The sequence below is a fragment of the Micropterus salmoides genome, unplaced genomic scaffold (genome assembly GCF_014851395.1).
Source record: "Micropterus salmoides isolate LMB-PRFRI ecotype aquatic unplaced genomic scaffold, ASM1485139v1 Ms_hic_scaffold_18, whole genome shotgun sequence".
Taxonomy (NCBI): domain Eukaryota; kingdom Metazoa; phylum Chordata; class Actinopteri; order Centrarchiformes; family Centrarchidae; genus Micropterus; species Micropterus salmoides.
In genome coordinates, this window is record NW_024040928.1 from 22,726,700 (window position 1) to 22,740,735 (window position 14,036).

General features: G+C 37.3%; 1 protein-coding gene across 7 annotated transcripts in view; it reads left to right on the top strand.

Moving 5' to 3' along the window:
- LOC119908932 (DNA (cytosine-5)-methyltransferase 3A-like) overlaps window positions 1-14,036 on the top strand; it is a 67,991-nt gene that overhangs the window by 23,194 nt on the left and 30,761 nt on the right. For 5 of the 7 annotated variants that reach the window (XM_038726881.1, XM_038726885.1, XM_038726884.1 and 2 more), the window contains exons 4-6: window positions 6,186-6,309; window positions 6,729-6,766; window positions 6,897-7,013. The exons of 1 other annotated variant lie outside the window; for it this stretch is intronic. In XM_038726881.1, the coding sequence (XP_038582809.1) occupies window positions 6,186-6,309; window positions 6,729-6,766; window positions 6,897-7,013 (279 nt within the window). Of the gene's footprint in view, window positions 1-4,112; window positions 4,277-6,185; window positions 6,310-6,728; window positions 6,767-6,896; window positions 7,014-14,036 lie in introns of those variants that run through there. One more of the 7 variants, XM_038726886.1, reaches the window with a different exon arrangement.

The following is a 14,036-nucleotide window of genomic DNA, read 5'->3' on the forward strand; positions in this document are numbered from 1 at the left end:
AATCTTACAGAATTATTAGAGAATATTAGTAGAGTATTAGTAACATGAGTGATTGTAGTATAAAAGGTAAGGTAGCTAATAAAAGTAGTAGTGGTTAAAGTAGTGTTTGTTGTAGTAGCAAAATTGTTCTAGTGTAATTGCAGTAGCAATATTTGTAGAAGTGCTAGCTGTAGTGGTAGATGTACAATTATAGTAGTTAGCATAAGTGGCAGTAGTAGTGGCAGTATTAGTAGTACCAGAAGCGGTAGTAAATATTTGTGATGACAGTAGTAACAGCAGTAGCAGTAGGAGTACAGTAGTAGTAGTTTTAGAAGTAGCAGTATTGGTAGTACCAGTAGCAGTAGTAAAGTAGTGGTATTGCTAGTAGTAGTAGGGAGTGAGTAGGAGTCAGTTGTGGGGCAGTTGCATTGTACAGCTCGAGAAACCGTAATGAAAAGGACAGAAAGTTGAACACTTGTCATAATTCGGGAGAAATGTGACCCGTAAGAGGACAATGAAATTTGTGAGTCTCTCGTGAAAATTGGGAGGGTTAGCTAGTAGGAGCTAACCGGAGCTAACCTGTGTGGCTCTGCTCAGCTGCACGTAGATGTCCTAGCTAGGGGTGGGAATCACCAGAGGCCCCACGATACAATATTATCGCGATACTTATGTCACGATACAATTGCGATTTAAGAAAATATAGCGATATATTGCAATTTTTTTTTCCTACTTCAAATTGTGTCCCCAAAGGAATACTCTTTTTCTATTGGATTGAAAAAGCAACTGATTTTATTATTATTATAGTGCCAAAATAGTGATCAGAATTAATTAGAAGTTGTAGTAGTGCAGGTAGTAGTAATGTATAAAGTAGTAGTAGTGGTAATACAATGATAGAAGTAGTAGTAGCATTAGTTATATAATATTAGTAGTATTAGTAGCCATAGTAATGAGAGTAGGTAAGGTAATACTTACAGATGATGTTCATGATAGCACTTGTAGTAACATTTACAGTATAGCAGTATTCACATGTAGTATTCGTGGAACAAACTTATAATAGCCTTTTTCCCTGCAAACAGTGTGTTACCCATTAACTCCCTCTCTCTCTCTCTCTCTCTCTCACACAAACACGCGCACACACACACACACATTTACACACAATAACTCTTGCCTGTACACACATATTATTACAGTAATACTAATAGTTTCATGGATAAGTGGATTAGTTTAATAGTCCTTAACTATTTCCCACTTTTTTTCTTCACACCCGTTTCTTATTTTTTCTGGCTGCTGTTTAGTTGTTAGGATGCCTTATATCCTGTCTCCCTCGCTTCTTTCTTTTTTTGTTTTGCCACCGGAACCATGTGCGGAGCAGCTGGGTTTTTTTAGTGTGTGTGTGTGTGTGTGTGTGTGTGTTGTGCTTGAGGCTTTTCAGACATTTCAAAGTAGGACTAAGGAGATATATTGGCACCTTTCCCAACATTTATGTAATGCTTTCACATAAAAATCCCCTCATAGTAACAGTCTGATGTGATGTCAACTGATATGAATAATGAAACCTTTCATGCACACTGATAGTTAGATTGTATCCAGAGAATAAAGCTAACCTATATTTGCTGGAATTGTCATGTAAAACCTTAACTTGGACTAAGCACGACTTTCTAACCAGAGCTTTCGTTTTGATCTCGGCATACATGCAGCTTAGTCTGGTTTCTTTTGGTGTTTCCGTTTTGCGTCCAAACTACAAAGGTCACAGAGACATTGTGGAAATATTGTGGTTGTGTTTGCAGTGTTTGAAAAAAAGTGTCATGAGTTGCAGCTGGTAGATTAAAAAAGTGAAAATAGATTTTATGTTACAACTAACGCTGCAAGTATCCGAGCTTGTGTATATTAATGAACTCTATGAAGTGTACTGCACGGTGTTAGGAACCTCGCAGTTTAAAATAACCTAACAAATAATATAAAACTAGTTGGATTACTGCAGTGACAAACCTTTAATTAAACCATAATCTTAATCTGGATATTCACAAAGATTTAACTGACTTAACTATTAGTTAAAGAAGATTCTGCAATTTTTGTGTCTCGTTTTTTCTCTGTTGTATTAAAATCTAAAAACATCTCTCAAAAATGCATGAAGCTGAGGATGTAATTTAGTGTTGTTGGTTTGTATTACATTATACAAAAAGGTGTTTCTGTTATTTTGCTTACCTCATTGATATTTGTCATTTTGGCGGGCAACCACACCAAACATTTGATGGTTTCAGCTTAAATTGAGAATTTGATCCTTCTCTTTATCATACTTGATAATAAACTGAATATCTTTGACTGTTGGTCAGACAAAACATTACATTTGAAGAACGTATCTGCTGTGGGAAATTGTACAGGGCATTTTAGAAACTATTTCCTGACATTTTATATACAATGATTAATTGAGAAAATACCCCACAGATTAGGTAGATAGATATTGGAAATAATTGTTAGTTGCAGCTCCAATAGAAACACCTGTCAGTATAACACTATATAATTCTCCACACCTCTCAGTCAACACCTCTCTAGAAACAGCAACAAATCCTAAACATTTTAACCTTCATGGAGATAGCATTTATTGTAGGACTGTTGTATTAGCCTGCATTAGTTTTTGATAGGTGTACCTAATAAACTGGTCACCGGAGTGTAGTTGAGTTGAGATGAGTTGAGTCAAACCGGGACAACCGCCATCTTTGGCGTTACGGGCTTTCCCTAAAGAGTTGTATTGAGGATTCTTAAAGTGGCATGTCTCCTCTACGTCTCTGGTTGAGTGCATATATTTGCTACATCTGTTCCACTTCCCTCTTTCACTATGAAGATAATCACACCTCTGTAGACTCACAAGGAAATGGTAAAAAAAATAAAAATACAATAACATAGAAATAGCAATGCTTTGGTAAATGCTTAAGGAATCAACTTGTTTTCTTTTTCTTTCTTTTTCACCACTGTTAGGTAAGGTTGCTGACTATGTCTTTATTTACTTTTGAGAACTGACTTTGTTAGATAGTTTGAAATTAATTTTACAACTAGATATAGCTACTTTGGCCAACATGGCCAGAGTAGCTATCTCTAGTAATAACAACTGTTAGCTAGCGAAACTCAAGCAGACAAACAAGAAATATAATAAAAATAAATGAGAAGTCTAGAGCTTTAAGATGAGCTGAGAGCCCAATGGAGAATGTTGCAGCTGTTTACATTGCTGCAGGTGTTTACATTGCTAGTCCTCCAAAGGCTGTTATGCTTTAGCTTAAGCTGAGACATGTTCAGTTTGGACAGTTCTCCATATCCTGTCACATCCAAAACATAATCTAGATGAGACTAACGGCTACTGTGCCTGCTGTGCACATATGTTTTTACCTCCATCTGTCACACTGATATCGGAAACAGCTATAATACATTTTGCTATTATGCATTTATTTGCTATATTAGGTTGGTATGACTGCTTATTTTATTATTTTTGGTACACTATTGTTTTATTGTTTGCTACATCCTGTTCTCTTTTCAGCCCTCCCCCCTGGGTATCATCAAAGTTTCATCCAACCCCAAAAACTGCCCCTGATTGAACTGCTATATCGGTCACACAGCTTAGCTTAGAGTCAGTAAAGTCAGGTACTTTCCACTCTGTCTGTCATTCAAGATCAAGTTTAGATGCTGAGAGAAGAGGAAGTGCAGGTCAGCGTGGAGTTGTTTGAAAAGGTGAAAGATAACATAAACCACCAGTGTACATGTAGGAGGCATGGGTAGGAGGTACTGTCTGTGTTTATGTGTGTGTTTAACCTTAAATATAACTACAAATGTAGTCTGCGGCTGAAAATGTCTTAAAGTCTGATGCACTGTGGGCTTGTTTGTGGCGAGGTTTGACATATTTTTAAGTAAAGTTCTCTCAATACCACTTTAAAGCTGCATTAAGCAATTTCTTTTGACAGTCACACTGAATCAAGTGACTCTCGTATTATGAATCAACACTGTAGTCTGCAGCCGCATTGAGGTCATAGTTTTGGTTCATCTGCTTAAATGAAACCCAACATATGCACCTGCTCTCACAAAAGGAAGTGTATAATCAGTTCACACAAGCTGATTATACACTTCCTGTTTAGCGCAAAATGGCGGAGAGGCGAAGTGGCTGAAGAACGTCGAACAGATAGCAATCCAAAGACATCCAGAAATTTTTCTCAGGAGTTGGTGGACCAAACCAGGGCTGATTTGGATTTACATTCGACATGTGGCCAAAAAGATGACTGCAAGTCCAGATTCCTCTGTTTCTGCTGAATGTGTAAGTAGTCAGTTGTTTGCTTAAAAGTTAGCTGTAGGAGCTGATGTAGTATCTGAGTCTTTTTGCCTCCTAATGTTAAAAATTGCTTAATGCAGCTTTAATTTCATTTTGGGGTTAAAACAATAAATGCTAAGGCCATTGTGTTCACATTTAGGGCACGTGATGGAATTGCACAAGATAGATGCCGGTGCACTGTTTTTTATTTAATTTTAAAGAAACATATTACTTTTATCTTGCTTAAGTCATACCTTGATTTTGATTGTTTTGTGTGAACAGTTTTAAGATTCATGTGAGCTACTTTAATGCAGCAATTAGGTGTCCGCAAGTTAAAGTTTTCAAAGCACCTGATTGATTTTTTATGTAGCAAGTTTTACACTGATTTCAACCACTTGACTTAAGTGGTTGAATTTAGTTGACTGCTTTGATTTATTTAGTTTGAATGTGTTCTGTCTGTTATGTTCCTTGCAATTTATGAATGAAATGCTATAAACAGAAATACGTGTATCTAATGAATTTTTCCACTCACTTCACTTTTGTTTCAGCAGTTCATTTAATGTTTTGTGCCAACTTCAAGGGAATATGTTGATATATAGCAATTTTTATACATGTTTATTAGAGTTGATAGAGATGTATTAGTAGTAAACAAAACATTGCTGGAATCAAAAAGCAAGATCTGCCCCCAACTCTATAATAAAGTGCGGTTTTGTCAATGAGAATCACAAAAGTTAAATTTAGAGCTGAAGGGCTGTACTGTCATCTTGGTATATGCCTGCTGCCTTTTTAGAGCTTGATCCTGCAGTAAGTTTCAGAACCAGGTTGATGCAATGGCAAAAATTACTTTATACATGCACATAAGTAAGGGCAAGCACATTTTAATTCAAAACTTTGTCTATAGGCGGGATGTTTTGGCCACTAAAAGCCTTTGAGCCACCAAACATCCAACTATGTATAAAACAATTGTTCCTGTTTAATTACCCAGTGTTAAACGTGTGTGCTGGTATAGTTAAGTTTGCCCTGAGGCTTTTGTGTTCTCTGCCTTTTACAGCCCTTCTGACTTGCTCATTACAACCTTTGTGGGGTTTTCACCGCTAGTTAGCATGAGTGTAGCCTTTGAGCTTGACATTCACCCCTGCTTTCCACTTTCTAACTACCAATCTATAAAAGCTGTTCGCCTGTTAGCGACACACACACCTGTCCTGCAGGCCTTTTAGAGCAGACACGTGATCAGAGTTTAGCATCATTAATGCTGGTGAGCTAATGGATAAGCCAATTGATTTAGACAGGATTGTACACAGGAAATTGCTTGAGTCCATTATTAAACAAACCATGTACTGACATCTCAATATTTTAGTGTAATTACGATACCCTCTTCTTGATAAGAATGAAATTTCAAAACCATCCAACAAAGTTTTTTTATTTTCCAAGGTTATTTTTTAGGTTATTTTACATTATATGTCATTTTAACCTAATTTTATGAGTGGTAACCATAATTTCACATGAGGTGTTTCTCCCACATGTGCTCATTAATCATTAACACCGTTAACGACATCAATAGTACTCCCCTTTTCATCTCATAAGCATGTGTGTGTGCTTGTGTGTGTGTTAATGAGAGCTGGGGGTGTTTATTATACTGATCCTATGCAGACACACTCTGCTGGACGTACCAGCTCTGCATTGTACTAACAAGGGCATACTAATAAGTATGTGCATGTATTGCAGTAGCTCTTGGATTGTGTTTGTATGCATGAGTTTTATGTCTGTGTGTGTGTGTGAGTGTGTGAGTGTGTGTGTGTGTGTGTGTGTGCGTGTGTGTGGTTATATGTATATGTCTGTGGAGTCCTTTGATGAGTCTAGACAAGAGCCAGCAGCAGTTTTCTCAGACCTAGACTGTGCTCTGTCTGTTTCCCAGGAGATGGCGACCTCTGACCCTTGTGCAAACGCCCCCCCAACCCCACCTGAAGAGCCGGAGCCCTCCCCCTCCCCTCGTAAGAAGCGCGGGCGTCGGAAACTAGAGCAAACCGAGAAGAATAAGGGTATAGATTTAATACAAAGTCATATCATTTTCATAATATGACTTTGCTCATATACACAGTAATTAAAATGTCTAATTAATCTACAGAAGCCTTTGATTTAAGCTAACTTGCTGACATTTTAGATGTTGTAATGATGTGGAAAGTTACAGCCATGATGTATTTAATTTATAAAAAACCCATATTATATATATATATATATATATAACCCCCTATTTACCCAGAAGTCTTTAAGAGTACTTGTCAGTTTACCTAAAATTTTAATAGTCAAATAACTTCCAGATTGCAGTGTTTGGGGGCATTTCGACTTTAAATATGGATGCCAGGGCAAAGTGATGAAAACCATGACTTTACCTCCTCATTAAAGCTCTTGTTAAATCTGTACAAATGGGCCATTTCCTGTAACTTTTCTTCTCCTGCAGACGAGCCAGATGACAGAAACTGCGACTCCCCCAGAGAGGTGAGAAAACCAGTTGCTATCCTGCTTCTGATGGATTTATTTTACATCCAAAAATGATAGAAAACCACTCTCATAGTACAAGCAGATTTAAGAGTAATTACTGTGTATAACATGTTTTTTGTTTGTGCAGAAAGAGACTGGGAGGCTGCGGAGGAGGCCAGTCCCCAGAGTCACTTTCCAGGCTGGAGATCCGTACTACATCAGCAGGAGACAGAGAGAAGAATGGCTCAGCCGCTGGAAGATAGAGGTGGGAGAGAAATAGATCTCTTTCTGTGTAAATGTATTGCCACAGTAACATGGGGGCTTTTATTTTCTTTGGAGCACAATCAAAAAAAGGGATGATTTGTAAGCTTCTGTAGACGGGTGCTTTGTATTGTAAAGCAACCTAAATACAGTAGAAGTCAGCTGTGGTTTGCTCTGTTTAGTACTGAGATGTCACGTAGAGGGGAAAACCTTTGAGAAACTAATTCAACCTTCACAAACTGAAGTGCACTGTGCTTAGTTGTTAGGCGATATTGCAAACAAAAAAAATGTAATTATGATTAGCAGTTAAATGCTGTTTTTTTGTTAAATGTTCAAATAAAATTAAAGAGCAGTCATAAAAATTAACTAATGGAGATTATTTGTACTATTTAAAAATGATCATACATCCAATGCACACATTTAATCATGGCTGAGTCTACCTTCCCCAGGGGAGGAAGCTTATTATCGTTGCACTCCATTCCCTGCTGTGTTGAACTGGGTGTTATCTAGTCTGGAGCTACGAGGTCATGAGCCCAGACGTCAAAACATTAATGCTGTTCATATTCTACATTCACATATAATCTCTTCCACATGAGTTGGCGGATTGGACCTAGTATTCCAAAAGATATAAAGCACAGGGTATTTTTTGCAGGTCTTAAGAAGCAGTGAATTCAGTTTACATAGTTTTTCTTGCCTGCTGTTGACAGAAATGTTAGTTGTGAAATGTTTTTTTATCAGATTTCTAGTTATTGGGAGGTGTTATACAACTGTAAACTAAAAGTGGGATTGTTTTCACAGTGGATTGTGCTGCATGAAGCTGGTCAACCCTTTTATTTTGGAGTTTCAGTCATCATCATCAGACCTGATGCAAACACTTTCTAACTACTGTTAGCTACAGTAGCTCGGAAGCTCATCAACTCATAATTAGCAAAGTGTCAATTTTAGCAAAAACTTTAATGAACTTTAATGAATCATTTTGAATTGGTTAATCCAATCCGTCAATTTTATACCGCTTATCTCGGTATTATCCTTTATAATTTAAATAATTATATCATTCTTCAGAAATGTTCTTCTAGTTGTAATATACTTCTGGGTTGTACGGGGAAAAATACTCTGGTTTCCCATCATACTTTGGCTGGTATGATCGTGAAGCAGGTATTAAATTGCATTCTGTGTGATATTAAAAAGTCTTAAATTTAACTTGGTGAAGAACCACACAATGAATTTATATAGTATATTATCAAACAGTAACTAGGTCATTATATGTAACTGAACAACATGACAGAGTTTCGTTCCAGAGCACTTTATTGTCCTTAAAACAATTCAAGATAATTCAAAGTTTCTTCTATTTCTGGTCGTTCAGCCCATTTCCTGTATTTTTTGGACCACATCTTTAGCAATTATAACAAAGGACATTTGTCTATTTTGAGTCAAACCATAAATTAAAACCAAACCACTGACGTCCGATTATATTTATACATTTTTCATTTTTCCGCCTTCATCACACACTTTTGTTTTGCAGTCATCCTGCCCTTCTTTACTCTGTACACTTTATTTGTTTACTCTAGAAGGGAGTGGACTTTCCTTCCACACAGTTGACTGTTGAAAGAAGAGCTGTGTTCTTTCAAAATCATTGGCTTTTTTCGGTGACATTTACTTCTCACAGTGATGAGTCATTGAAAGTGAAAATGATGATTTGCCTGTCAGTGGCTGCAAATCCCTGTCATGTACCATTTGTCTTTTTAGAAGAATTAAACTTTGGTTTTTGACATGCATTGCCCTAAACTGCACCAGTGGTACATTTTAGCGTTTTAACTTTGCTATTAAACAATGGTTCCCAACCTTGTTTGTCCCCCTGCAGAGAAAACAGAGTGGCTGTGTTGGATCCATAGCATTTGTTCAAGAGAAAGCGGCTTGGTCTCCTTGTTCTGTTTTTAAGTTTTACGGTTTGGTTAAATTGGTCAATTTGTACCGCTACCACAAGGAGTGGCAGAAGCTGAATATTTCAGACATTTGTTCATTACTTTCAGCTATTTATTTGACCTTTTGTGCTCGTTCGCTAACCAAGGCTGTAGCTACCATCGAGGCCAACAAGGTCATGTCCTCAGTGATATTTCTGGAAATCTGGGGACATCAAGTTTACATTCACGTATCATACGTGTTGCCAGGTCTTAAATAATAGAGAGATTCTGATATTTGTGTGAGGTTAAGTGATGTATTATGCCTAACCAGAGTTACATATCTGTAGAGAAAGCTTTAAACAGAGTTTAGTTGGTGGCAAGTCAAAAATATCTTAAAATTGTAAAATCCTGGCTACTACGACCTTGTGGCTAAGAAATTTTTATATACTCTCATTTGCAATATGTGCTGTTAAGGTGTTAAAGCTGACTCAGGTCAGTGGAAACTGAGGCGTGTCATGTGCAGTCGGCCTGTTGTGGCTTAAAGGTTACTTTTTATTGTGACAGTGATTATATTAGAGAGACACTAATTCCAGTGTGTTTTTTCCTCCTAAACACACAGTTATGGGTAAAAATGGGTAAGTACCCTTAGTTGGGAATCATCAGCTGTCACAGTAACAACCTCAATTAGTTTCTCACCATATTAGGAAAACTAAACAACGGTCTGACAAAATACTCTAAAAAAACAATATTCTTCACAACTAGTATGAGAAGCAAAACACTTATAGTGATGAACCCACAGAAAGTTATCACCTGACTGCAGTTATACAAATCTTTATAGCGTTTATTAACATGTTGTTTTGTTTTTGCCCACAACTTAAATGTTTATTTTAACTGTCACTGCTCTCATCAACATAATTTTTTTTCAGCTACAAGTCCAAAAACCCACTGTAATGCTACCTGAATAGCAGCAAACAGCACACAGGGGCAAAGTTAGCGACTAGCTGGAGAACATAGAGATAGATTTTTCCCTCAGGAGTTGGTGGAGGCCAAAAATAGAGCTAAAAGAAAGTAAATATTGGATTATTGTACATCGAGTGGCCAGAAACACGACTCCAGATGAATGCTAATGTTGCTCCATGTCTGCTGGATGTCTAAATAGGCAACAAGCTCGCCATTACAGCATTAAAGGTGATAATATGTTAGTGTTGTTTTTACAGGTTGTTCTGTGGCTCCCAAGTGGCCAAAATAGTCGGTTATTAATAGTTCTGTTATTCTATGATCATAAGCAGTGTAAAAAACTAAAGATTCTGTCATACAAACATATATTAAATATTGATATCTAGCACCTGTGTTTAGAGAACATACTATAACACACTGGGAAAAATACTGGCCGCTATTTTCTGTAACCTAGAGAGGGAGTGCGTTTGTGAGTAAATGTCTGTAAGTGCAAGAAAGTGTGTGTGTGTGTGAGGACAACATGAAGGATGTGAAAGACAGATTGACTGAGAGAGACAGGAAGTGTGTGGTCATAAGACGGAGATGGAGAAAGTGATTCATGTTGATTGACAGACAGGGAGGCGGAAACACATAGGGATGTGAGTGTAAAGCAAGAGTGTGTGAGAGGAAGAGAGATAGACGGATAGACCAGCTGAGTAGCCAGCAACCACGTGAGACTGCAGTTTCCTCTTTCTCTTGTTTGAACTTGTCCCGCTGCAGTCTGTGGTGGACGGACACACACCTTATGATCAGTGATCTTTTGACAAGAAGAAAAATGCAATATTTTAGTCTCCCTCAGAGTGTCATAAAATAAATCTTTAGGGGTCGTCAAATGAATAATGGCGTTGGGGAGAGGGGGGGAAATGTCTAATATGTGAAGTCATTGTTCGGACTTCCTGAAACATTAGATTATTTTATATTGGGCCTTTAACAGTTATTTAAATTAACACATTTGAGACACTTGGGGCAGCTGTGGCTCAGGAGGTAGAGCAGGTTTCCCGCTAATCGGAAGATCGGCAGCAAGATACTAAACTCCAAATTGCTCCCGATGGCTTTGTTCACCTGTGTGTTAATGTGTATGAATGTTAATTTCTGTTCTGATGAGCAGTTGGCACCAGCGATCAGTGAATGTGACATAGTGAATAAAAGCGCTTTGAGTAGTCGGAATACTACAAAAGGTTTTTTCTTTAACCTATAATAATACATTGTATTTTATAAGCTTATTGTTTGTTTTAAAAAAAGCAGTCTTAATCTGAAAACTAACTAACAGCTGTTAAGTTAATTTAATGGAGTAAAATCTATAAAGTACCACAAAATGGAAATAGTGAAAACTGTTCTGAAGTAAATTAATCTATTTACTTTGTACCAACAGACGAGGGAAACTGAGCAAATAAGACAAAGGAAAATGAATGAATTTAGACGAAATGATATCAATAGCAGATGCTGAAGAAAAGGTGGAAGAAAGAAAGAATGGAAGGAAGAAAGACAAATTAAGAAGAGGGGGAAAGGCAAGTCAAAGGGGCTATAGTGATAAAGAAAAGAATGAAAGCAGGTAAGAAAACAAAGATAAGAGAGAAAAGGAAAGACTTAACTGAGATGTACAACAAGGAAGGAGACAGATATTGACAAAGTGAAGGAGCGAAAGACGAGAAAGAAAAACGGAGAGAAAGTGTGTGTATGTGTGTTTGACAGTGAGAACAGAGTGAAATCAGTAACAGAGACAGAGGTTAACCAGTTCCAGGTTTCTGCCTGTGTGTGTGTGTTTGCTCTGTCAGTCTGTTGAACTGCAGCCAGCTGTTAACACCCCCATCAATATCCCATCTCGCCGCTGTCTGAAGGAAACCTGGTAACTCTGCAAAGTCTTTTCCATTCTGGGATTTAAAAAAAAAAAACTGGCATCTTTTCATTTCACGTCTAAAGTTACAGCCAAGAAAATAAATACTGAGTGGGGGTATAGTGTACTGTGTATATTAGAGAGTGAACTCCCTTTAGGAAAAAAAAAACAGTTTTAACCTCATTCTGTGGTCAATTTTATTCATCTTGTCACAAACCCCGAACACACTTAGCTGTGACCTCGTTTTCACCTCTAACCACTCTGTGTGCACGACCGCGGCGTAAGTCAGATGTATAATTAAAAGAACTTTCAATAAGATCTGAACAAATGAGCTATGAGCTAGCTGTAATATAAAAATCAACACATTTGTGTTAGTTAACAAAAACAACACATTTTTAAATCCAAAAATGCGTTGTGTATTTCCCTGAGGCCTAGCAAACATGTTGAATGCATTAATTTGCTCATGATACATTTACAAAGCTGATATTTTTGAATATTTTCTAGCTTGATTACATCTTGTTTTGTGGGCGCATTGCTACGTTTGTTGGCTCAATTACATTTACATTTACTTTTACTCATTTGGCGCTTTTATCCAAAGCGACTTACATTCACCATCAACAGAGCATCAAATACAGATCTATAACTGACAATACATACTAGTAAGAGCAGCAATAAATACTAGTAAGAGCTCATAGTACACATCACATCAATGGGGTAAATACCTAGGGAAAGAAGTAAGAGTTAACAACAAGTGCAATCAAAACCAAAAGTGCAATCAATACAAGATAATTGTAGGGGATAGAAGAAGAAGAGCACAGGAAGTGCATGTTAGAGGTTAGGAGTTCGAGGTGTTGTAAGAGGAAGTTATTGCAGTCTGCAACAAAACAAAATATCAGACTGTCCATATCCTATTTTTAAGCATGATCCTGATTGTTTCATTAACTAAGTGTTTATTATCGTAACCAGTTTATTTCTATTTTATAGTAATATTAACCCAAACCATGGTCTTTCCTGAACCTGTGGTTTTTATGCGTAAACCTAACCAAATCTTAACCATAGCATTGCCACATCATAACACATATTTATTAACAGTGACTTTAATCAGTTTTGGAATGCACAGACAAGTGATGCTGTGTTGCCAATAGGGCAGTAGACGTATGTAGATAGACGTCAGATCAGAAAACACTTTGATGTGTCGTTCTGGAGGGCAGAGACAAACTACATATAGGGGACAACATTGTGAAGTGTTGATTCAAGTGTTGGTTCAAAGCATGATTTTTACTTTTGTATGAACTCTTGTATGTTTTTAAATGTAAACTAAGCATGTGCAAATGAGCCAACTTGAAGCATTCGTGTGCAGAGGAGTTGAAGTAATGTGGATTTTTTATATCTACCGAGTCCACTCTAGCATGAGCTTTGCAAATTTACAGCTGCATATGACTAACCAATTGTCTCTCCTAATGGCAGAGAAAGACAGGTCTTTTTTCAAGTCCGCTAAACTGCGGAGTGTGACCGCTGAACACGTGAGGAAGTTACAGTTGAACATCCGAACGACCTGTCCACCGGACAGCAAGCTTAACAGTAATATTGTTAAGTTTATAACTTTGCCCACTGTAATTAACCAATAATATCAGCTAAGCTAATTATTCATTGATGGAGACCAGAGGCAGCACAGTAGGCTACATGTAAGGTCTTGTTTACACTGGAGATGTTGGGGTCATGTCCCCACCACCTTTTGAAATGGCTGATTTTGTCCCCACCACTTTTTGAAAGCATTTGTTAAAGATTTTCTGAATAGCTTGCAACCAGAAATGTTAAATAACAAATGAAAATGCTTTGAGAAAAGTTAATTTGCACTTATTTGTTTATTTTACATAAGCAAAAAAAAAAAAAATCAAGCTACTAATTGTAAAATGACAATTCAAATTTTCACTAGAATGCAGGAAAATAAATGTTATATGCTCAAATTTCTCTGGGGGAGAACCCCCACCCCCCCTAACTCATAAATTTCAGCATTAATTGTTTTCCATAAAGTAGTGTTAAAATATCTTCTTGTCTTGTTCTCGTGACACCAAGATCATGTATTATCTCCTCTCGTGAGCTCAGTGTATTGTCACACCCCTAATCTAAGCCCTAATGTCCCCACCGCATTTTTAACACAAAGTGATGCCCTTGCGTGTCAGTACCTTCCTCTTGTTGCAGTACACAATTGAAAGATATCTATACAAACATGTTTGCTTAAACAGACCCCTCTGACACCGTTGCTGTATGTTTATCTGCTTGCGTATCCTTCTCA